Source organism: Malurus melanocephalus, unplaced genomic scaffold (genome assembly GCF_030028575.1).
Source record: "Malurus melanocephalus ecotype Western Australia unplaced genomic scaffold, MMel_1.1 scaffold_253, whole genome shotgun sequence".
NCBI classification, from domain to species: Eukaryota; Metazoa; Chordata; class Aves; order Passeriformes; family Maluridae; genus Malurus; species Malurus melanocephalus.
In genome coordinates this window covers 387775-411431 of record NW_026623485.1, presented here as the reverse complement: position 1 = coordinate 411431, position 23657 = coordinate 387775, and the positions used below count along the sequence as shown (strand labels likewise).

General features: G+C 45.1%; 2 protein-coding genes across 6 annotated transcripts in view; both read left to right on the top strand.

The window, feature by feature from the left end:
* The window catches only part of CAMTA1 (calmodulin binding transcription activator 1), a 233463-nt gene extending 215786 nt beyond the window's left edge, over positions 1 to 17677 (top strand). For 3 of the 5 annotated variants that reach the window (XM_057375574.1, XM_057375576.1, XM_057375575.1), the window contains 3 exons: positions 2 to 195; positions 386 to 460; positions 14152 to 17676. In XM_057375574.1, the coding sequence (XP_057231557.1) occupies positions 2 to 195; positions 386 to 460; positions 14152 to 14215 (333 nt within the window). In that variant the 3' untranslated portion in view covers positions 14216 to 17676. Of the gene's footprint in view, position 1; positions 196 to 385; positions 461 to 4823; positions 4855 to 14151 lie in introns of all 5 variants that reach the window. The other 2 variants (XM_057375572.1, XM_057375573.1) reach the window with 2 other exon arrangements.
* A 1796-nt stretch (positions 17678 to 19473) lies between these two features.
* Positions 19474 to 23547, top strand: VAMP3 (vesicle associated membrane protein 3). The gene is made up of 5 exons (XM_057375643.1): positions 19474 to 19675; positions 20891 to 20960; positions 21541 to 21699; positions 22345 to 22396; positions 23162 to 23547. Coding segments are annotated over exons 1-5 (303 nt in total). The 5' UTR covers positions 19474 to 19673; the 3' UTR covers positions 23182 to 23547.
* Positions 23548 to 23657: the final 110 nt, after the last annotated feature.

Here is a 23657-nt window from a genome sequence, read left to right as displayed (position 1 = left end):
GTATGCACTTTATAAAAAGATGACGCAAGCTGCCATTCTTATCCAGAGCAAATTCCGAAGTTATTATGAGCAGAAAAAATTCCAGCAGAGCCGACGAGCCGCGATGCTGATCCAGCAGTACTATCGCAGCTACAAAGAGTGTGGGAAGAGGAGGCAAAACCGTCGGGCAGCCACCATCGTCCARCAGAAACTCAGGTGAGCCCCAGGGTGCTGATGCTGTCCTCATCTTTATATATTTATTGTTTCTATGCTATTTGAGGCTGTGCTGTGCTTCACAAAGGCCAGTGGGGAAAGGACTGTGGTTTGTAGGATAATTATTCTTGCATTTAGTAGTATTTTCGCCCAGTTTTGCCTACACTTCAGTGTTGGGGTTTTTTGTGTTTAGAAGCAGTCTGCTTACCAAGAAGCAGGATCAAGCTGCTCGCAAGATTATGCGGTTTTTACGACGCTGCCGCCACAGGTATGACATTATCTTTTGATATGTGCCCTTCCTTAGCAATGTGAAAATATTCAAGTGTGTCTGCAATGAGTGCAATGTAAATGTAATAGAATCAGCTCACTACAGAGCTTTTACTTAAAGAACAAAGCCGAGCTGTTTTCAAGATGCACTATCAAAAATACAACCTTTAACTTAGGACTGTTGCTGAAAGAGAGTTGTGTACAGCTCCATTGTTTACAATGTAAAACAGCCCGGGTTGTTTGACTTTAAAAGCTGGACTTCAGCACATCTGAAAAAAAAAGATTGTTAAATCATAGCTACAGCTTCTGAGTGCTGCACAAAATATTCATGGTATGTGGGAAAGTGCAAAATATGATGACAYCTGGTATGTGCTGGAAATGCCTTTAGTTTGGTCACAGAATCGTTTGGGTGGCTCTCCTCAAATGTTCTCTTCGATGTGGGTAGGTGGGATGTGGCAGCAGAGCAGCACAGGTTAGTTCACATCAGCCACTCCAAAGAAATGAAGAYGAACAAGCTCCTGCCAGCCTGGGAACAAGAGGCTTTCCAGAGTGCTCCCCTGTGGCAGCCAGCACTGCCATACCAGCAGGGTATTTGGCTTGGTTTTTAGCTGAGAGGATCCCCTGTATGATCAATTACAAACTGGGTCTTTGCCTAGACAGTGGTGAATTCTGATGTTTCTGACTGCCCCCTCCATTCTCACTACCCATGCATTTCATCCACTCAGGAGCTGTTCACACCTGATGCATTTTGAAGCATGTTTAGTTCAGGCCAGTGACATTTAACAAGGAGAGCTCTCAGAGAGCCATGTGACAGGCTCATGATTTTAGAAACAATCAGTGCTTATTGTAGGATTTCAAAGCTGCACTTTGCAGGAGGTCAGTGTGGCTCATGCCATGGAAGGACATCTTACCTGCAGGTCCAGTGGGAAGTACTATATGTGGACAAGAAAGAGGGCTTTGTAGTTTCCCAGCTGATTCCAAATGCACTTGAAACAGCCACAGTCATTGATGAAGAAACACAAGTGACTTCTTGCTTTCAGCAGGGCATATGGAAGAGACCAAAGGGTTAATTTTGTTGTGTTTGTTGTGCAGCAGATGTTGGAGGTTCAGATCTTCTGTATCCTCTCAGATCTGCTTGAGATCCAGGCAGTCCCTACAAGCCAAGTTTGCATCCATGSAGGATGTGGGGTCAGCCTGACAGAGGCTCTTAGAGCTGACTTGGACACAGGAAATGCCTCAGTGCACGTCCCTGGGCTTCCCACCAGTGCCCAGAATGTGCCATGCACTGCAMCTCGGCTCAGTTATGACTCCATAGTCTATGTTGAGTAACATAGACTCTCCAGGGCTTAAACTGCCTGTGATTCCAACAGTTCTTGACTTCAGCTCATTGCCTTCCTCTTTCTCAGTGTCTCCTCTTCCTTTTGTAGTGAGAGACCCTGCTCGTTTGCACCATTGAAGTTTGCAGGCAAGACCCAGGGTCACTTTGCTCTCTCCAGCGATGCAGTTGCTGCTCTGGGCATCCCTGCTGGATGGATTTAGCCTTTGGGGAGTTCCAGAGCTGGGGGGATTCACTGTCAGTAGGCTTTCTCTGGCTCACAGCACATTGCTGCTGAATTTCTGCAGCAGTGCAGTCCTGTCCACATCCACAGGCACTTTATTACTTGTTGTGGTTGCTTGGGAATTTGTCCGTGGTTCTTGGCTAGGATTCAACAAAGGAAAAAAGTGACTTCCTTCCACTGAAGATGTTTCCRCTGTGTTTCAAAACTGCATTGCTTTTCCTTCTACAATAAAAATGGTCACAGGGTTGTGGTCACATACTTTCTCCAAGGAATCATAAGAGTTTAAAACTGCGTTAATGTCACTATATTAGTAATTTACACAAATTTTAACAGGAGCATCGTGGCATTGGTGAATGCTAAAAGTAAAAACAAGACTGACTTACCAAAATGACAAAACTATCGTTCAGGATCTGCTTGAAAAATACATAAGTTTACTTGTGTAARCAAGGAAGATATAATACTGGAAATTATGCAGATCATCTGCTTAATAGAACAAAGCTTCACTTGCTTCAGCATCTCAGCTGACTCGACTGACCTGTTTGCTTCTTTGCTCCCTGTCCTGAGGGGCAGATCCCTGCGCTTTCCCTGGCACAACAATATCCTGGCAAGAGCATCTGCATCCATTTCTTCCCAACCTTGGCTCTGCAGTCCCCTTTCTGAGCTGCCTTTTGGTGCAGGTACAGTGGGCTACCAGGTGGAATTGCTTCCTTCTCAGCTGCTCTTCCTCAAGCTTTCTGAATTTTCTTTGTGTCTTAGTAAGGACATTATTCCTCCCTGCTTTTCTTGCTTACCTCTCCTTAAGGACAGAGTAACAAAGCTTTAGGATGTAAGTTTGAGATCACCTCTGTGTAAGCCTCCCARTTATATTCCTTCAGTGTCCAGTGTGACACACAGTGTACAACAGATGAGGATGGGACTGGTGCTTGGGCTAAGAGCCCCACACACTCTTTCTGCTTGTTGGAATCTCTTGTGGTCTCTTTTTGTGCTCAAAATTAGCACACTGCTGCTATAAACAAGAAATTTAAGAAAGCCCCAGTCTCCCGAAGGAAATGCTCCAGCCATCCAAGCTCCTGAACATCCAGGGCTGAGCCATAACAGCTAATACCTAATGTTAATTAATGTTCAGTAGTGTAAAAATGGCACTGTGAAGYCATTTGTTAAACTGCAGTGCCTTTTCAGTGCAAGGGATAGAAATGACAACTATTTTTGGAAAATCTGAGGGTGTGAGAGAAAAGAGAGCAYGCACAGGAGCATCAAACAAACAGGATCTTGTAGCAGATTTCTGTCAGTTGATAGAGCCAGGGGAAGAGGCTGCAAAAACCAGTTGCAGTCTGTTGGTAAGGAGAATGAGCTAAGTGAGAAGGCAGTAAATCCTTAAAGTTCAGTCTTCAAAAATGGAATGGTTTAATCCAGGTTTTTGTGCATGAGCAGATTCCCTTGCTGGCTGAAAAAATTACTCTCAAGAGCTTATTCTGTAGCCTTTAGGTGAGATTTAKTCAGGATTTCCCCTGGCAGTCATCTGCTTGGTGTGGTTTTTTTCCTGTTGCAAATTGATCAGTCTACTTATAGGCAATCATGATAACTCCTTTTCTGCTTGCATTCAGAAGATCTTAAATGGTCATCTTATGCTATTTTGCTTAGTAACTTTTTGGCACAAAGGCTTAATATCTCAAATGTGTTTCTGATCATCTTGAGGATCTGACCTCTTGAACTTATGTTTGTTACCTGACCGGAAGGTATTCTGGTTTTTTTGGGAGAGTTAATGAAAAGCTCTGCAGTTGGAGCTCTCAGTAGTGGATGCATAGATGTTGATGAAAATCAGAAAGGAAATGTAACTTTCAATTGAGTATACTCTTAGAGAAGATATTGGAGCTCTAGTAGCTGAATATTCTCAGGTGTCATGGAGMCAAAAGGGATCATTCATCAGCAGGAGTCATTCTGACTGTCAGACGTATTATTTCCTCTTGACTGAACAAAACTTCCCCATATTTATCCATCTATTGTCATATTCTCAAAAATCTGGTAAAAAACATGCATCAGCATAACACGGTATCAACATGACTTGTGACAGAAATATTGTTTGTTGAGAATGAGAAACAGAAACTTTGTGGCCTCTCAGGAGAGCTTCACCCACCTTCCCATGGTGCCCAAACCTGTTCAGATGTACTTGACTAATTTCCAGCCTAAAGCTCACCCTTGACACCTCCTGTGAGCTGAGCTGCCTCCAGGCTCGATGTAAAACCAAAGCTTTACATAGTTACTGATTTTGGAAAGACTTCACCTACTTAGCGATCCCCAGATGTGACACATCTAGAGCTGCAAGGAAATCAGAACTCCAAAGTGGGTTTGGATTTGCTGAGCTGAATCCATGTATAGTACAGTCAGCTTGCCCTGGGAAGGTAACCTCCTGTTTCCTCTTCTTCCTCTGGTTTGTAGGAAACTTTTCCTATCCTAGGGGATATCTAGACCATTGCTAAACTGGGATCTGTTTTCTATGGACTAGCATTTGAAATTAATGGAAAAGAGATGATTGCTGCWAGGGAAGGCAGGATGCAGCTTGGAATGCCCCGGGGATGACAGTGTTGGGTTTATTCTACTTGCTTATAACTTTCTGCCCTAAAGCACCTAAACAMAGGACTGCTCTTCCCTGGTAAAGAGGAGTCCCATAGGCAGGAGTGGGAAGGGTTCTTTCTCTCCAGGCAAGCAGAAGTGCTGTCTCCTCTTCCCTGAAGTGAAGCTCTGGGTAAGGTACGGTTGTTGCCATGTGTGTCTAATGGCTCTTTGGTATTGTTTTGCACTCTGAAGCCCTCTGGTGGACCATAGGCTGTACAAAAGGGTGAGTGTAGCTGCCTGCTAGCCAGTTCCTCTCTTCCATTTTAAATATACTTGCTTTCTGCTTGCTTGCATGGGGCTGTGGCCGAGATATGCCAGTAAGTTTCACCTCCATTAATGATACCAAAGAATCCTGTATAAACTAACCCTACTGCAATGACTAACACTGCTGCTTTTGTAACAGGACAGAGCTCTGCAGTAGATGTTACCAATGCATGAATGTGTGAAAAAGGATATGTATATTCATCATGGGCATGCTTAGATGGCATTGTCGGCGGGGTATTTTTTCAGTATCCAAAATGGCTGTGAGTAGATGTTGGAACTTGACAGGGTCTGCACTCACACTCGATGAGTTCTGTTGTCATGGACTGCAACAGTATTCAGGGTAGATGGTAGGAAGCTGCAGTACAGGTGCAACCTACTCTAGATGGGTATTTATTTCTGCCTGAACCAGATGGAAGCAGAAGAGCTCYTCACACTGCTTTTTACTGCAAAGGTGGTTAAGCACCAGTGCTTRCTTTCTAGAAGTTGGTCTTTGGTAAGTTACACATCTGGTTGCCTTATAARGGCCAGCTTTTTGGCAACTGTTTATCTCATTTATTAATCCACGTCTTGGGAAGGAAAACAGGAAGAATGAAGATGTGTTATAGTAAGTGAGATATAGTAAGAGAGTTTCTTTTGGGAATCCTGTTCTCAGTAGGAAGACTCCACTCACCTGTGTGCTCAGTCACATTGTAGCTGTTACCTGCATGACAGCAGGGTGGGAAGAGGTGATGTTGACTGGAATCAAAAGCTTTCCAAACAATATTAAAGTGGTAATATAAAGAGGAGTTCTTTAATGATAGCTTTCAGGTGCACAAAAGCTTTCAGCAATTCGCAAGCTTGGCAGAGGATTTCTACAATTTTTATAAGGTTAATTAATTAGTCTGTCTAGCAGGYACATCCAATAGGAGAACAGTTGYCTTGGTGACCCACCCTTGGGCCTGCCCCTTGGAGTATCTCCARAGGGTTCTTTGCCCTGTATCTTGTTTTGTCTCTCAAATGCTGGTGCAAAACAAGATGGCCTTGTTAGAAACTCTTTATTTGAAAATAAGACTAAATAGAATTTCAGAAGTGTGACATAATATGTTAGCTGTTGTTCTAAAGTTGAGAAAGGTTAGGAAGGTGCTAGAAACTATCACACTGTATAATAAAAATCTGCAAAGCTACACATCAATGAAAAAGCTAAAAATCTTTAGCTATCAGTGGGAGAATTCCTGTGGCAGATCTCTCATGGCATGTGCCTCAGCTGCCAGCAGGCTGCTCTGTCCCATCTCGCACCTGAGAGGTTGTTAGGGCAGCAGGGTTTTTGTCATAAACTGCCATCAGAAAAGTCACTGCTTGTGTGCTTATTACTCCTGTTTTCAGCGAGAGAGGGCTGGCCTGGACTCCTGCTTCCATGTAACCTTCTGGAAAGAAAACTGCATTGCTGATCACAGTTTATTGGCTTTGAATTGCAGAGATAATTTTGAAGATTTGAATGAGAGCATGTACTGGGCTTAAGTGTACTGGAGACACCATTATTTGTTTAACTATTTAGCCTAACAAACAGCAGCTAATGACATTTGTTTCCAAATGATGACTTTTATGCTGCCATTTTTTGTTGTATATCCTCATTTTTTTACAAGTTAAAATTTGGGGGTTTTGCTAGTAATAGATAAAGTAAGAATTGGGTGAAATGAGGGCAAAGGCCCAGATGTGCCCTGAACATGGGCTCTGCAGGGGCTGCTGAGAGGCCAGTTGTCATTTTGAAGGAGAAATGGCTTTGCACTTTTAAGGCTTTGTGTATGTAACAGCATATGAGAAATTAGAAGGAAGCAGATCTGAAAGTTTGATAGCATTTACAAGTTTTGTCTGGAATGACCAATGAGGTGTGATTTATGGGGAAATGGGAGTGTTCTCTGTCTGGAAAAAGTAAACTGATCTATCTCAAAGTGTACTGGCTGCTGTTCTGCCAAAGTAAGTCTGTTATATCAAAACATTCTTTGCTGCTTTGTGTTCTGATAACACCCTGTGTGTGTCTGCTGCTGCTGTGCAGCACAAGAGGTATTCCCAGGCCTGCTAATGTGCACAGGCTGGCACAGCCCCTCGTGCCAAGGGAATGCCTGCAGATGTGTCTGTGACACACGAACTGGGTGTTCTCTGTACACTGTTGTTGGAGTGTGCAGATAAATAATTGCAGCATTTGCTCCTGGGTTTCAGTTTTAAAACCTTTCCAGATGGATTTTTTTTTTTCTGGATTTATTTGGGTGATATTACACCAGATTCAGTAAAGAGGGAGAGGCAGGAGATTTTACTGGCCAACTCTTGTGAGACAAGACTTGGTATCCTTCTGCAGTAGAAATTCAAATACCTTTTAGGAAAAAAAAAACCATCCAGTTGCTGTTGCCTTTAAGTAATAGTTTTAATCTCAAGGAAACCTGCTTCAGTGGAGCGATTTCAGCAACTCATAATGCCCCACTATACAAATGTTTGCCTGCATATCAGTCATATCATCTACTTTAGCCTCCTGCAAAGGAGAGCTATGCAAAGGAGAAGTGTAGAGATGAACAAATTGCACAGCTACCTGAAGTGTGACTCTCTCCATCCTACCCTTGGCAGGAGGTGATCTGGAGCAGATCACAAAGAGTCTTTCCCATCACAAGATGATCAGTCAGGCACCCTCTGCCTACAGCAAAACTTCTCTCTCAGGTGGAACAAGTGCACTTGTTACCTGTGATCATGGGTAATAAAAATTATATTAATTCAACTTTCACATACAAATTAGACCCCTTACCCCACCACATTCTCATGGTTTGATTRAATGCTGCTCTCCAGTTTTGGGGAGTAAGTGTGTAGCATCTGAAGTCAGTTCTCTGGTAAGTACAGCTGCATTTCATACCTGAATAAACAACATCTGCTGTGTTTTGTTGTTCTCTGCATACTCTTCCCTCTTTTGGCATTTTAGCAACAAACCTTTTSCTATTTCTGTGCATCTAGGACTTGTATTTTTATGTGGTTTTAATCCATGCTGTGCAGCAGACATTGCATTGAGGTACCTGGTTTCTTWCATCTCTGCGTAAGATTGAGAATGGGGGAAAATTTCAAGGGATAGGAAGTTCTCATTTGTTTGAGTTCAGGAYGATGTGTGAAAATGTCTTACTGGGATGTGCATCACTGTATCTGCACCAAAAGTTTTCAAAGTAATTTCTTTTTTTCATTTACCTCTTGCAGGGGCTGAATGTATTTGGAGCTCAGATGTGTGTGTTAAATTGCAGACCGCGTGCTCTGGGGTGTCATTCTTATCCGGCCTTTTTGTCTTTTTTGTTTTGCTGCCTAAATGAGGTATCTGGAAAAAGGCAAGATCTCCCTTGTCTTAAATATCCCACAGGCTATTTCAGCTCTCAGAGCAACAGGTAACTCAGCAGCCAGCCTTCTCTGGCCCTTGCACCCTGTCCTGTAAACTGATCTTCAGCATTCGGACTCATTCAGCATTTCCCTGGCTGGGCATTCCAGAGTCACTCTGATGGAGCAGCTTTGTGTTACGCTTTACCCATGAAGCCATCGTTTGCTGTGACTTTTTCTGAGTAGGGCTGGTTCATTTGCTGACACCCCGTACAGGACTGGGGTGGGCACTGGGACAGGAGCTGCCACTTGCTGGGGCTGYTGCTTTCTACATTGCTTCAGCACATATTGATGCACCCCCTTGTGCTGTGTCCAAGTGAGCAACRCGGTGAGAAGGGCAGAAACTTTGGCTGGCTGGAGCAGTTTGGGAACAAGGACGTATCTCCCAAGAGTAAGGGTTTAAAGCTCATGTTTGAAATCATCTTCTCTTTCCTTTCTATATGTCAGCACCACGGCTGTGATTTCAGACATCTTTAGCAGTGGTCATCTCAATTGCACGTGCTTTTTCCTTCCATCTGCTCTTCAGCACTTTCAGAGGGAATAACTTTGTGCTTACTCTCTAGAGAATATGTTATCTGAGGAGCTGTTTGTTCAAGTCTTCATCAGTACAAAATCAGATGTGCTGTCCTTGCAGTTTTGTGTTTGGAGACCTCAAAAGCCAGGACCTGTTTCCTATTCTGGGGTGCTCTGCTTGCAGCTGGGCATCGCTTGAGCTGTCCTCACTCCAGCCCCAGTTCAGCTGGAGGTGCTCCCAGAAGTGATCCAAGCCAGAGTGACAGTGCTTGCAGACTCCTGGAGAGGTTTGCACTCCATCCAGCAGCACCTGGCCTGCTGCTGTCACTTTCAGTGCCCTCAATTCCTCTGTTGTTGGAAAAAATAAGAGTCTCACTGCAAGTCTACCAAACTGGATTGAAACATCTTCTCTAAGAACATCCTTTCTGCTGTTCCATTCTATAAATCCCAGTAATGTTCTTTTTCTTAGAGCAATTTATTAATGCTTGTAACTGCAAATGCTATGCTTTGGTTCTCTTCCCCTGCCTCAGTTTAAGAGTGGAAAAATGTTAACCAAAGAAGATTGCCTTGTGGCATGAAGGCAGTGCTATTTTGTTCACTTAAAATCTCTCCTAGCAGCACTTGCTCAGATGATTTCTATTCTCAAGGGCCCTAATTTGTCCAAAATTCTTCCCTGGTCAAAATGTATTTTTTAACTGCAGTTGAAAATTTTGTGGGTTTATTACAGTGAGTATTAATGAATAGGAAATACCAGCCCCTGCTTTTGACACTTTATATTGTTGTAACCAAATCAAATCAAAGTGACACTGAGTAAGGAACTCGAGAGAAGAGTTAAGGGAAGACTCAAAAGACTTCTGAGACACAGGAAAGGCTCCAGTGCAGACTATCCAAGAAAGAATTAGTTGGTTGAAGGCAATTGCTTTTAGATTCTCTGACAAAGCATTTCAGATAAAGGGATTACCTTGGCTTTGTCTCTACCTTGGTTCTGGCACCTCCTGTTTATCACTGTTCAAGGAACCAGCGTGACATTCACTACAGCACCTCAGTGCTTCCCCAGTGACACTCCAGCCACAGATTGGCTCCATTTTTGCTAACATTTGGAGGTATTTCACTTCACTCTGGCTGTGCCTGCTGCAGAGCCSATGGTGAGCAGGGCTGCCCTGACCAGCTGCCAGGAGAAGGARGAACTTCCCTGGTATGCCAGGGCCAGCTCTGGAGAGAAGAGGAGAGACTGACAGCTGCAGACTGCAAGTTTCCATATCTGCCAGGCAATGTGTTAATGGAATAAAGAACTCCCAGTACCTACCTGCAYTCCCACTGGCAGTGGGACACAAGCACCATTACATGTCCTGAACAGAGATTAGTTAATAAAAAAAACCATGGTAGCTTAGTGAATTTGCATGGTCATCARCTTGAGGCCTAAGTGTGTAAATGCTGTGGAATGCAGGGTTTGTTTTAAGCCATTACATACTAAACAGCACCATTCAGCAATGTACCTGTGGCAGATTGCAATCTATACCATTAGGGAAGTTCTGTGTTATTATGTACCTGGGTTTTTAAGCAGTAATTATCACACCTGCATGTAAATGGTGTAAATTGCACTTGACCAAGGAAAGTTGCAAATGCAAAGTGTTTGACACTGTCCCACATGACATCCTTGTCCCTAAATTGGAGAGAGATTGTATTGAGGATGGACTACTGGGTGGGTAAGGAACTGACTGGATGGCCACATGTAAAGAGTTGTGGTGAGTGGTTCATGGTCCAGGTGGAGGCCAGTGATAAGTGGGRGTCASTGGTGGGGCTGATRCTGTTCAACAYCTTTGTCAGTGACACAGACAGTGGGATCAAGGGCAGCCTCAGCAAATTTACTGACAGCACTGAGCCTGTGTGGGGCAGTCACACCCTGGAGGGAAGGGATGGATCCAGAGGCACCTGGACAGGCTGGAGAGSTGGGACTGTGCAAACCTCACAAAGTTTAACAAAGTAAAGTGCAAGGTCCTACACCTGGATTGGGGCAGTCCCAGACACACAGGTTGGGTGGAGAAGTGTTTGAGAATAGGCCTGTGGAGAAGGACATGGGATCATGGTTGATGAAAACCTCACCTTGAACTGGCACTGARTGCTCCCAGCCCAGAAACCAACTGTGTCCTGGGTGGCATCCAAAGGAGCGTGGGCAGCAGGGGAGGGAGGAGATTCTCCCCCTCTCCTCTGCCCTTGTCAGACCCCACCTGGAGTCCTGCACACAGTTCTGGTGTCTCAACATAAGAAGGACATGGAACTTTTGGAGCAAGTCCAAGGGTTGCTGTGAAGTTGATAAGAGRACTGGAGCACCTCCCCTGCAAAGAAAGGCTGAAAAAGTTGGGGTTGCTCAGTCTGAAGAGGTAAAGGTTATGTGGAGACCTGACAGCACCTTCCAGTGTCTGAAGGGTCCTGCAGGGAAGCTGAAAGTGGGCTCTTCATCAGGAACTGTAGCCATAGGACAAGGAGTAATTGATACAAGTTGAAAGAGGGGAAATTTAGGTTAGATATTAAGAAGAAATTCCTTACTGTGAGGATGTTGAGACACTGGAACAAGTTGCCCAGAGAAGCTGTGTTTGCCCCATCTATTGGAAGTGTTCAAGGCCAGGTTGGATATGGSCAAATGGAAGTGGARGGTGGACTAGATGATCTCTAAGGTCTCTTCCAACCCTTTACATTCTATGATTCTGTGATCCTCTGTTTCTGAGCAGGACTGTATTAGTGCAAATGCTGAGTGCTGCAGTAATTGACTTCTGTTGGCATGTGTGTTCCAGGCAAACAGATGCAATAGTTCTGCACCAGTACAGATATTGCATGCCGTAGGTTGAAGTTTGCAGCAAAGCATGTCTTGCATTCTTCTAGCAAAAGTGCTTTGTTAGTGTAGCYCTTGCATGTGAAGTGCTGAAGTGAGGAATAGCATGTCTCAGTGAAAGCCACCAGCTTATTTAATGTGCATGTTCTCAGTGAGAGATCTGTAATAACAGGTTAATTTTACATTGCAGTACTGAAGTGCAACAGAAAACACTTGGAAGTTGCACAGCAAATCATGCATTGATTGATGGCATCTTAAACACAGTTAATCTAAGCCTTACAAATTGTCCATTGCACAGAGGCACAGCACCTTTTCTAGCACAGCACCTTTTCTAGCACAGCACCAGGGATTTTGGCTCTCCTGCTTTTAAACAGTGCACTAATAGAAACATTAGTTGCAAATTCAAGGGAAAAGGCTACTTTTCTGCTGCAAGAAAATAAAACCAGATACACTAAAGATGAGTGGCTTGTTTTTGGCTTACTGTGCCAGCCATTCTATGTTTCCTGCAATGAAAAAGGGACCTGGCTGTACCTAGCATAGAGAACACAAAAGAACTTTAGGTACAACTCAGGCAGTCAGCCTGAGGAGAGGCTTGTTGCTGCCTTCTGTGCAGTGCTGAAGCCTCCACTCCCTTGATGTCAACAGGCTCTTTCAAAAACCAGCCTRTGTAGAGCCAAAATCTTCCTGTAGATTTCTGTGTTTATAGCAGGCATTCAGGCTCAGCATACCACTGTCCAGGTAGGAACTGAGAACCCCTGGGGCTGTTGGCTGTCTTGTCCTTTCCTCAATCAAGGGACCAGAGCCCTGCTTGGCACCTGACAGAGCCTTCTGGGCACCTCTGCTGGGCTCAGATTTCAGGAATAYCAGGGCAGTGGCCTTCAGATCTGAAAACCCTGGGTGCATTTGGACCAGCAGAGCCCTCTGTCTTTCCATACATTATATTCTTCAGCAGTGAAATTAAAATATTTATTAAAGGCTAACCTGAATACAGGCTAGTCTGATTTGATCCCTGTTGGCCACATTTCWCAAATACTGAGAACACATTTGAGTGCTAGAGCTCTGAGTCAGCTAAAATGGAGGTAAAAGCAGCCAGCTCCCTTTTCACTGTGGTTCTGACTAATAATACATGCAGAAAAATGAATAAATAAAATGGTGAAATGGAGGTGTATTTATAGAGAACAATTTATAGCCTTCATTGTATCCTTATATTAGCAGGCTGGTGCAAGAGCCAAAAGAAGATGTGTGGGTGTAAGTCTACSCACAGTAGCTAGAAACTGTCACTGCTGCTGCTCAGCTCCCCTGACATGTTTTATTTACTTCTTTCTTTCACTTGTAGCTGGCTGCACTACACAGATTTGCATCTCTGACACTATTTTTTGTACTATACCTTTGTTATTCATCAAGTTTTTGCAACCTCACGTGAGCACTTGAGCATGTACTTGCATAGCTGAATCACCTTTTTTTTTTTTAAGCCATAATTTGCTCCTTTTGCAGGGGACTTCCCCTTGCAGGAGCAGAGAGAAGACATGTGGAGGCAGGTGGCAAAGGRATCTCACTGCAGAGGAACTCAGAGCCAGCCCCAAGCCCAGCTGGGCACCTTTGGGGTTTAGGGACAGCACAGGAATGCTGCTGGATTTGGTGTGGCTCCTTTGCAGGGAGCCTGCACAGACACACAGACAGGTTCTCAGCCTGAGCAGAAGGTTTGCTGCTGCCCCGGCTCCAATGCAGAGCACTGTTTCACTCGATGGGACTGAAATTATTCCCTTTCTTCATCCTTTTAATTTAATTTTTGACTTTTTCAGCTTTCAGTGATGGTTTAGTTCTTGTGCTGACGAGTTAGAGGAGGTAATGTATGGATGCTTTTGAGAGAGTGGAGAACTGGGGCATCAGGCCACATCTAGGAAGAGTGACTTCCACCTTGTAGTTTGTCTTCTTTGGCACACAGCATCCAGCAGACTGCACTGTTGGGAAAACACAGGAATTTAATCCCAACAGCGTGATAAAAAATACAGGAGCTGGAGTACTTGTGAAACACAAAGTGCCTTTCTTCACACCCATACCRGTTCTTCTGCTTGCACATAAACACTTTCTTGTGTGAGATTCTATTCAACACCAGGCTTCCTTTCCAAGCTGGACAGACTGATTTTCCTGTTTGTGCTGTCCCTGCCTCAGCACTGTGAGGAGAAAAGGGGTCAGCCCTGAACAGCCCCTTTGCTGTGATAGGAAGCAGGGTCAGGCAGTGAGCAGCTGTCCAGGACACCCCAAGCAGTCAGGCCAACACCAGAAGGAAGCCCAGYTCTAGTTGCCAATACTGGGGAGAAGCAGTAGCTGGAACCAAGTGTCTCTCCAAACGGGTTTGTCTGGGGTCTCCAGTGGCCCATTCTTGCACTTCCAACTGTTTATGGTGTTGGGAAGGTGTTACCCTCCTGTCGTGTCKCTCCTGCACAGGAGGTCAGAGTGATGAGTCCTTTTGATTGTTCTGTCTTGGAGAGATTTGCAATAGCASTGTTACATAGCTCCTCTTTGTTTTTTCAGAGTGAAAGAATTGAAAAAGGCCAAGGAACTTGAAGATASGCAGCAGCATCCCGTAGCAATGTGACATTGCTTTTCAGACTGTTTTCATTTTCTGTTTTTAGCAGAGACATGCAACAACAACAAAAATACCCACTGCAGTTCTGGAAATACCAGCTGCAGGATTTTAACAGTAATGTTTTGGTCATTGCATTTGCACTTTCATGGACAACTTTTAATTTGTTCAGCAAGACATCTTGGAACTCAATCTTCTGTTGGATCGTGGRGAAAACAAGACACCAGGAGGAAATCGTGAGTTGCTTCATTCTCCGAGAAGGAAGGAAGAAGCGATTAATTATCCTTTTCATATAGGGCTGTATTAAACAACATGTGGAACTGTACAAATATTATACCAAAAATATTGTTCAGAAAAGGTGGGAATGCACAAGCAACACAAGAATGCTGTTCCTGCACCTGTCAGTCATCTCCAAGAAACTGAAGCTTTGAGAGTCTCAGTGGAGGGGCTTAGATCAGTACATCTTTATTGGGTCCATGCATCCTCATTTCCTTCGCACTCCTGTCCTTTGTGTTTTATTTAAACCTCTACAGCACACTTAATGCAACTTTTTAAATCTGCAGGTTTTTAATACATCCCGTGGGAACTTACAGGAGGGGTTGGTGTATGAGAGACACGGGTATTGCATGAGGAACGGAGAGAGCAGCTTAAGCAAGTTTTACACTTTTTTTTTTGTATTTTTACTAGAACCTGCAAACATATCAACTGTCACGTACTTTCTCTCATATTCAGCACTTTATTTTCTAGCCTTACCTTCATGTACTATTGTTTTAATTAAGTTCTTAAATAATTTGTAAAACATGTAGCTTTTTCTCTTATGTACTTGTCAAACCTCTTGTCATTTTGCAGAGTCACGTACATATGTTGCCTGGACATTTTATGCCACCTAAAGATCAGTGGTGCTGCATTCTGGCCAGTAAATTTCTTATTTTGGCTACTTCATCAAAATCTGGGCAGTTTCTGTATATATAGAAGGTAGAAATGGAAAATGAGAAAAAAATATTTGAAAGGGAATATATTGATTAATTACTAAATATTTTATTCACAAAGGGTCAATAACTTGGCAAGATAAAATTATTATTTGTATAGTTTTGTCTGAATGAACGAGAAGAGTGTGGATGTATTGTTTGTACATATTGTATATATTAAAGAGATATGTGCATGAACTCAAGAAAAAGAAATGAACAAAGCAAAGCATTAGTGGCTATGGTCTGTAAAATGAAACAAAAACTTTATTTCACTATAAGAAACTTTATTTTAAATGTTCTTTAGAAGAACATTTTTGCTAAAGCATGACTAAATGGCAAAAAAAAAGAGCTACTGTATTTAGACTTAGGAAAAAAAGGCAGAGCAACATTACTAAAAAAAAAAAAAAAAAAAGAAAAAAAGGATATGTTTACATTTGATTTTGGCTACCAGGAGTTTGGTTCAGTTGGGTTTAATTTATGTATTCCTTCCTTCTTTTTTTTTACCCCCGTCTTTTTTTTTTTCTTTTTTTTTGCCAATGGTGCCAAGTAATGTGAATGCTAATATTGCTTAAGAAAATTAAGTTACTTTTGCAAAGCAGATAATCATAAGAGTACAAAAACCGTATCTAGCTTAACACCATACACTCACTCCAATAAAGAACACTTAGAATGAACATAAAATGAAAAAAAATAAATAAATAGTACGAAAGTAGAAAATATGTTTCACATTTTCATATCTCCTGCTGGAAGTCAGAAAATGTAATAAAAATTGCACAAAAAATTTTAAAAAATTAAGTAAAACTTAAAAAAAAGATGCAAACTGATCCTGTAGGGGTGTCATGGTATATTGCTATTTCCACATAGTGAGGAGCCAAAGAAATTAGATTTTTTTTTAAATTGAACTACTAATTTAAAACTGTCACAGATTCTCAACAATGGGAACCAGTTCTGATCTTCATTACACAGGAATGTAAGGGAAGAAACTCCTGAAGTCCGTGTCATTACTTGTGGGTCACGTACATGTGTCTGAGATCAGAAACTGCTCCTGTCTGTTTGTCTCGCTCGTGGCAGTTTAAAATTTCTGAATGAACTTGTGTAAATTTGAGATTGTTAGTTTTGGAATAGTTGTTCTTGCTTGATCCCGGCCACCAACTGCAATGTTTAAACGCAAGGCTTGTTGTGAAGCCAAAAAATATTCACACATAAGAAGCTTTGAAACTGGTGTCTTTAAAAGAAGAGTAAAAACAAAGATTGTGGCAAAAAAACTGGGGTCAGTGCTCTTGGTGCCTTTTCTATAATTGTACCTGTTTTTAATTACTTCTTTTCACTGCCAGCATTGAATTACAGTAGATGTGCTATAGCTCATGATCAGAATTCTCTTGTACATTTCTGAACTGCTGCTTTATGACCTGATTCAATTTTAAAAAAAAAAGGGAAAACCGCAAAATGAATGGCCTGGCGCTCACACCRTGCCTGTGGGCAGCCTCATAGCCTCGATTTACTGTCTGCAATTGGAACCTTAACCATTAAATTGTCCTCTTATGCCAAAACAGAACAGGAGATGCTGAAGAATCTCCTTTGGAATGAATTGGAAATGCTCTGTATTAGTACTGGAAGAACTCCTGACATTTTTTGAAACTGAAATATTGCACCCATTAACCAATACGTGACAATATAGAATTGATCTGTTCCTAACAAGAGTAGTGACCTCAGTGGAAATGTTTTAACTCCTTGTCTTTACAGAAAACAATTCAGTAATATACAGAGCTATTTCAAATTACTCTTCCAGATCCATGGGCCTGGTGGTGTATCTATTAATCTAGATCCTGCTTCAGCCAAACGTTTAAGCCTGTACTGGCTGTCAAACATGCAAGCAGTTCTGCAGCACAGCTCCAGGACTGCTGGCATGCTCGAAGCCAAGTACAGCTCCCAAGTGCTTTGTTGTGTCGGGCCGTAACCCTTCAGTGTGTCACTGGGGAGGGAGGAGCACTCCCCCGCAGTGAAGTGATTCTTCAAACCCTCTTCTTGGTTGTGGAACTTAACATTTTCACCTAAGATAAGTAAGTGCAGCTTTCTAGGAAAAAATCAAATTCCCAAGTGCCAGGAGCCAGATCTTCTGTCTTCTGATAATAGAATCGCTCCTTTGTGAAACACATTCGACAGCAGTAATACTGTGTGAAAGAAATACAGAATATAACATGAACCCCCTCTCTGGTTGCACGCTTATGGCAGTTCCACACAATAGCTGGTGCCCAATGGGGGGTCCCCAAGACTTGCATGTAAAACTAGTATAGATGTCTTCTCTTTTGTAAGTTTTATTTTTGTAACTGTGCATGTAAAGCATCACTGAATCAATGGATCTGTTGAAGAACTCAGCTGCTGGAACCATGCAAAATGTTTTGAATTGCCCTTAAAATATGGAAAATGTTTTCTGAATGCTTTATATTCTTTCTGCTGTAAATTAAAAAAGAAAATTTCCCCATACAAAGTGTGTGCCTCCTTCTGAACACATCTCTTCCATCCTACTTTGAGAGCAGTGTAGTCCTTTAGTCACTGTAAGGAACCACAAAATTACACTTCTGCTCTACCTGACCTCTTTGTAAGTACATTGCATCTGATTTCTTATGGGTAATAGTGTGACAGTCCACAGCCTGCCCGTGAGCAGATGCAGCCCCCAGAGCTTTGTTGCAATTCCTCTTCAGTGGACAATCACTTCCAGCATTTTTCATGAGGAATCATATCGATCTGGTAGCAAAATGCTAAATCCTGCAGTGTACACAAAGCAGAGTCAAATATTGACAGAATTCAAAACGGCTGCTGATGCAGAAACCTAAGAGGTCACAATAATACAATCAACTGAGACATAATCACTATTGCACTTATCAATATGTAACTTACATGAACTGGTCCTCAAGAATGAAACTTGTGCCAGACTACAAGGCCAGCCCAACAGGCAAAACCAGGTTTAATAAATTKATCACCTGGTCTGTAATATGTTAGTACTATTAATGAATAAGTTCTTCCAAAACCCAGTTCCACAATAGAAGATGAGATTTCATTAAGCGAGTTTCTTATCGGCTGCAGAGAAAAGTTTTAATTATGTTTCTCTTTAACAATGTACCAGCATTAACTCTCCAAATTGCTCTCAGATTCTTTCCCATTTTACATGGCTGTTAATTGCTGGGTTCTTTATCATCGTGGCGGGTTGGCCCTGTCCTGAAAGCAGATAGACACCTGCGAGCTGTGTCCTCACTTTCCCATCTCGTCCCTTATCCCTGGGCGCATAGAGGGAGAGAACTGGAAGACCRAACACAAGGGGAAAATATGCCTGGGTTGAGATAAAGTTAATAAGTGCAGGGAAAAAAAGGAAACAAAAATCAGAAGACGTGGTTCAAAGGCAGCCGGTGCTTCCCTGCCGCCATCCCACCAGCGCCTTGCGGAGGCCGCTGTTCCCTGGCGGAGCAGCCCCAAGGCTCCCACGGGGACACCGCCAGCAGCAGCCGAAGCCCGGCGTGTGACCGGCCCTGCTGTGGTCACCGACAGCACGGCCAGCGCTGTGCGGGTGCRGGGCGAACATCGGCTCCAGCCCCGCCGGGACCCGGGCACCGAGCGCGGGGATCCCGCGGGGCACCCCTGGAGCCAGGGCGGGGGACACGGAGCGCGGGGACACGAGTGACGACAGCATGAGATGCACGTGTGTGTGTGTGTGTCTGTGTCTGTGTGTCCCCGTGTCCCCGTGTGTCTGTCTGTCCTGTGTCTCKGTGTGTCCCCGTGSCCCTGTGTGTGTCTGTCCGTGTGGCTCTGTGTGTCCCCATGTCCCCGTGTCCGTGTGTCTCCTGTGTCTCTGTGTGTCCCCGTGCCCCTGTGTGTGTCTGTCCGTGTGGCTCTGTGTGTCCCCATGTCCCCGTGTCCGTGTGTCTCCTGTGTCTCTGTGTGTCCCCGTGCCCCTGTGTGTGTCTGTCCGTGTGGCTCTGTGTGTCCCCATGTCCCCGTGTCCGTGTGTCTCCTGTGTCTCTGTGTGTCCCCGTGCCCCTGTGTGTCTGTCTGTCCGTGTGGCTCTGTGTATCCCCGTGCCCGTGTGGGTGTCCGTGTGTCTCTGTGTGTCCCCGTGTCTCTGTGTGTCCCCGTGTCCCCGTGCCCGGCCGCTCGCGCTGTTGCCGTTGTTGCCGTTGCCGTTGCCGTCGCCGCCCGGGGCGGGTACGCGGCGGGGCAGGGCAGGGCAGGGCAGGGCCGGCACACCCCCGGACAGCGGCCTGCGGGGCACGGCCATGGCCCGGCCCCGGCCCCGGCCGCGCCCCTGGGCCCGCCCGGTCCCCCACCCAACTCCCGCCCCGGAGCCCATCCCGGTCCCGCCCCGCTCCCCGCCCGTCCCCCGCCTGCCGCCTCCGTCCCGAGCCCGCCCCGGGACCCGCCCCGTGGTGCGTCAGCGCCCGGCGCCGCGCACAATTCCCCCTGGACCCGGGCGGCTGCTGCCGCGGCCCCGCTACCGTTACGCCGCCAGGATGTGAGTGCGGGGCGAGCGGGGGCGCGGGGAGCGGCAAAGGGAGCGGGAGCGGGAGCGGGAGCGGGAGCGGGAGCGGGGCTCGGTCCGGCCCCGCGGGCGGCGGCTCCGGGAGGGGCCCGGTGGAGGCTCGGCCCGGTCCGGCCCGGCCGTGCATTGGCCCGCCCGCCCTGGGTCGCTGTCCGGCCCGGTACCGGAGCTCTGAGCCGGGCTGGGCTGCGCTGTCCCGGCTGTCCCGCCAGCCCCGGGCGCGGCTCGGAGCGGGGCCCGCCCTGCCGGGCACCGGGGCGTTGCTGTGTTTGGAACCTCTCAGGAAGCCGTGTCATTTCTGAGGCTTTCACCTGGGACTGGCACTGGAGCAGCTCCGAAGGATGGCTGCAGTGGCAGATCAGTGACCCTGTGCTGTGCAGGGGCTGCTCTGAGCCTTGCCCCGGCTCCTGCGTGGTGCCTGTACTCACTGCATGCAATTTGAAAGCCAATGTTTAAATGTGTAAATACAGGAAACGGTCAGACTYGGCTCTTTGTAGTGTCAGGATGCACTAGACAAGCGTATGATGTGGAATAAGTAAGAACATGGRAAAGGAAATTGAGTACAGATAGTTCTGGAGATATGCATAAAAAACATGGCTAGGCAGTGAAAAGGTAATGAGAACTATGTGCAGAAGTTCTTGCATCCATTACAAAGGAGCAGAGTGTTATAGCAGGTAAAAAGAACTCTGTTACRGATTCAAAGCTGACCAGAGATAAATTCTTGTATTTGCCAAATACTTTTTCCTTCTGGTGCTTTCTCTTGCTCCWTATGAACCATTTCAAAAGAATAGAGAAGCATTGCTGGAGAATCACGTAGTTAGAATAAGTATTACSGTTTTGTATTTAACTTCCTGTAAACTGTTGCTTGAAACTTAGTACTTGTGTTCATATGGGAAAGCGAGAGCACCCCTGAGCCCACACTTCTCACTTTTTGAGCCCTGTGGACCATTGTTGGAGCTGTCCTCTGCCTCATTTCAAAGTGTGGTATCAGCACAAGCCGCTGCTGCTGCCTCTTAGCACAGCAGGCAGTTTGTTGACAAAATGTTTGGGACACTGCATGACTGCGCCCACTGCCAGCTGTTAAAACATCATTTCTCCAGTAAGAAACTGCCCTGTGTGAATTCCAAGCATACAAGTTCCCAGTTTTCAGGAATGTCAGATGAATAACGATGATTTTCTTTAYTGCAGGTCAGCTAATGTCCCACCAAACATGGCTGGCAATCGTCGGCTTCAGCAGACTCAACATCAAGTAGAYGAGGTAAAAGTCTGGTCTGACAGTAGTGTCATCCTCTTCCTTCAGGAAATCTATGTAATTGGAAGGGATATTTTTGCCAAAGCAGTTTCCCCTTCATTATTTGAAGGGGAAGCAGAGAGAAGTTCCCACTGTCCAAACAATAGCTGCAGTCTTGGTGCTTGAGGAGTTGGCATAAATAAAGATAAAACCCTTTGTTTAYAGAGAACAAGCTTTTCTCTTATGAGGCCTGACTGCCAAATGTGATTTTTGTGGAGTCCAAAAGCCAGGCTGGCTGGCAAGTATTTTTTGACCTGGTTTGTTAGCTTTATATGCCTCAACTCCTTGTGATGCGGGTCAGGAATTGTTTCCCAGATTTGAAGGAATGCCAGCATCACTGACCTTTTAAAGTAGAGATTAGGGGCTTCTAGCCCCAGGTGAACTTCAGAGTTCTGTTTAATCTTGATTGCATGTATTAAAAGGCAATAGCTCCTGCTGCTGAGAAGAGAAAGYATTGAGTACCATGTGTTGCTGTCTGTTGGCTGCGATTATGTTCCACTGTGGATCACCCAAGTGGTACCTTACTGCTCGTGTTGAACTGCTGTAGGTTGTTGACATCATGAGAGTGAATGTGGACAAGGTGTTGGAGCGAGATCAGAAGCTGTCAGAGCTGGATGACCGCGCTGATGCCCTGCAAGCAGGAGCTTCCCAGTTTGAGACCAGTGCAGCCAAGCTGAAGAGGAAGTACTGGTGGAAGAACTGTAAGGTGAGGTTGGTTGGTGTGCTTACACTGTGCCTGGAGCACTATTGCAGTTGGTGTCACAAAAAGCAGAAGAAAAAGTTGCTTTAGCTGATGTTATTGAAGTTACAGCATCTGGTTTTTAAAGCATGGCAGGGTGGCTGGGTGAAGGAACAAAAATCTGCGTTACTGGCTGTGCTGCATTCAGGATCTTGTAAAAGATGGTCATGGCTGGGGGGAAGCATGTCAGTAATCTGAAGCTTTGAGAAACAGGAAGAAAAYGCTAAAAATGCATAGCTTGAATTAAAGTGTGGGAAGTATTAGAAAGTGGAAGAAGCTCACTCAGACTCCTGTACTTGTAGCTGTTGCCAAAGGTTGGAATCATCTTTGGTGAGTAATACAKACAGCTTGTGTATTCACTTGGGACAGACTTTATGTGGAGAAAACCGTATTGCTCTGTTTGCTTTTGTGCATGGCCTGCCATCTCTGAGTKCTTGTAGTGATTTGAGCTTGCTGACTGAAGAACCTTTGCTTGCCACATTAGATCTGACAAATAGTGCTAAAAGTCCCCTGTAGGAGCTGTTTCCTGTACCCTGAGGGRCAGTTGATGCTGTTGAATGGTTTGTAGTTGTTGCATGGTTTGTAGTAAGTGCTGTTGGCTTTTTTTCACAGATGTGGGCAATATTGATAGCTGTTGTTGTCATTATCATCATCATCATTATTGGTAAGTTTGACCAAAATGGGGATTTCTCCTAGGTTTGGACTGAACGGGGTTAGTTCACTGACTGGTGTAGTTTCAGCAAAGCCAGGATACTCAGATGGAAGTATACCCAACATGAATTTAAAATTAATTTGAAGTAGCAGTGATGGATTTAACAAGCATTATGTGCAGTGAGTGGCAAGCTGGTCATGTGGGAGCTCCAGTACTGGAATCTCAACCACGAGTGAGGGTAACAAAGGTGAAAGTGAAAATAGCAAGGACTTGGAAGCCAGGAACAGACTCAGGGTTTTTTTTTACAACTGCTTGTTGCGGAAGTGTAACATGAGATTGCACACACCTTCCTTGTCTGAGAGCTGTTATCTGCCTTGGCTTCCTGCTGAAGGAACCTTTTTTGTGGCRATTCCAAGTGCACTGCCATACCAGGGAGGCTTTGTGTAGAGGTTTTGCTGCTGGGTGAAATGAGACCAGCATTGGGTTAGGATTGGGAGCAAATGAATGTATGGTTCAGTCTTTGAGTCCTCATGTAATAGCCAAATATTTAATGGAGAGACAAAGTTTTTAAGTTTTTAAGTGTGTGCTGTAACACGGTAACAAACACTGCAGTGACCGCACAAAGGAAAACGACACCTAAGAAAACCAACATGGGTAAATTTTTAGATTTAAGGGATGTAAGAGGGATTTCTCTCTATTATCTTAAATTCTTAAAACGCAGGATTGTTATGGTGAGGGGCTGAAGGACACCGTCCAACCTTTTTCTTCTTTTTATAGTCTGGAGCGTGTCTTCATGAGTCACAATAAGAAACTCAGATCAACCGAAGGTGCCTTTGAGAATCTTCAAGCCTCTCCACTTCAAACCTGCTGCCTTCTCAGTCCATTTACTGCTGTTTAAAGCAAAACTATTTTGATTACCGAGATGTTAACTAACTTTACTGGTCGCCTTAAGACACTCCTGTCATTAATTACTAACCAGCACAGCTCACCACTCGCACGGTGCCTTAACGAACCGGGGCGGGCTCGGCTCCGGGGTCCCGCTCCGGGCCACGCCCCTCGTGTTTGGGCCACGCCCAGGGGCGGGGCTTAGCATCGCACGTGGCGGCGGGGCAGGCGCGCGCACGGGGGCCGCGTGCGGCGCCGCGTGAGGGGCGGGGCGGTGCCCCCGCCCGCGCCGGCCCCGCCCCCCGCGCGCGCTCTCCTCCAATAAAACGGCTCTGACTCCGCCTCCGCCTCCTCCTCTGTCCGCGGGGCGCGGCGCACGTGGCGCGGG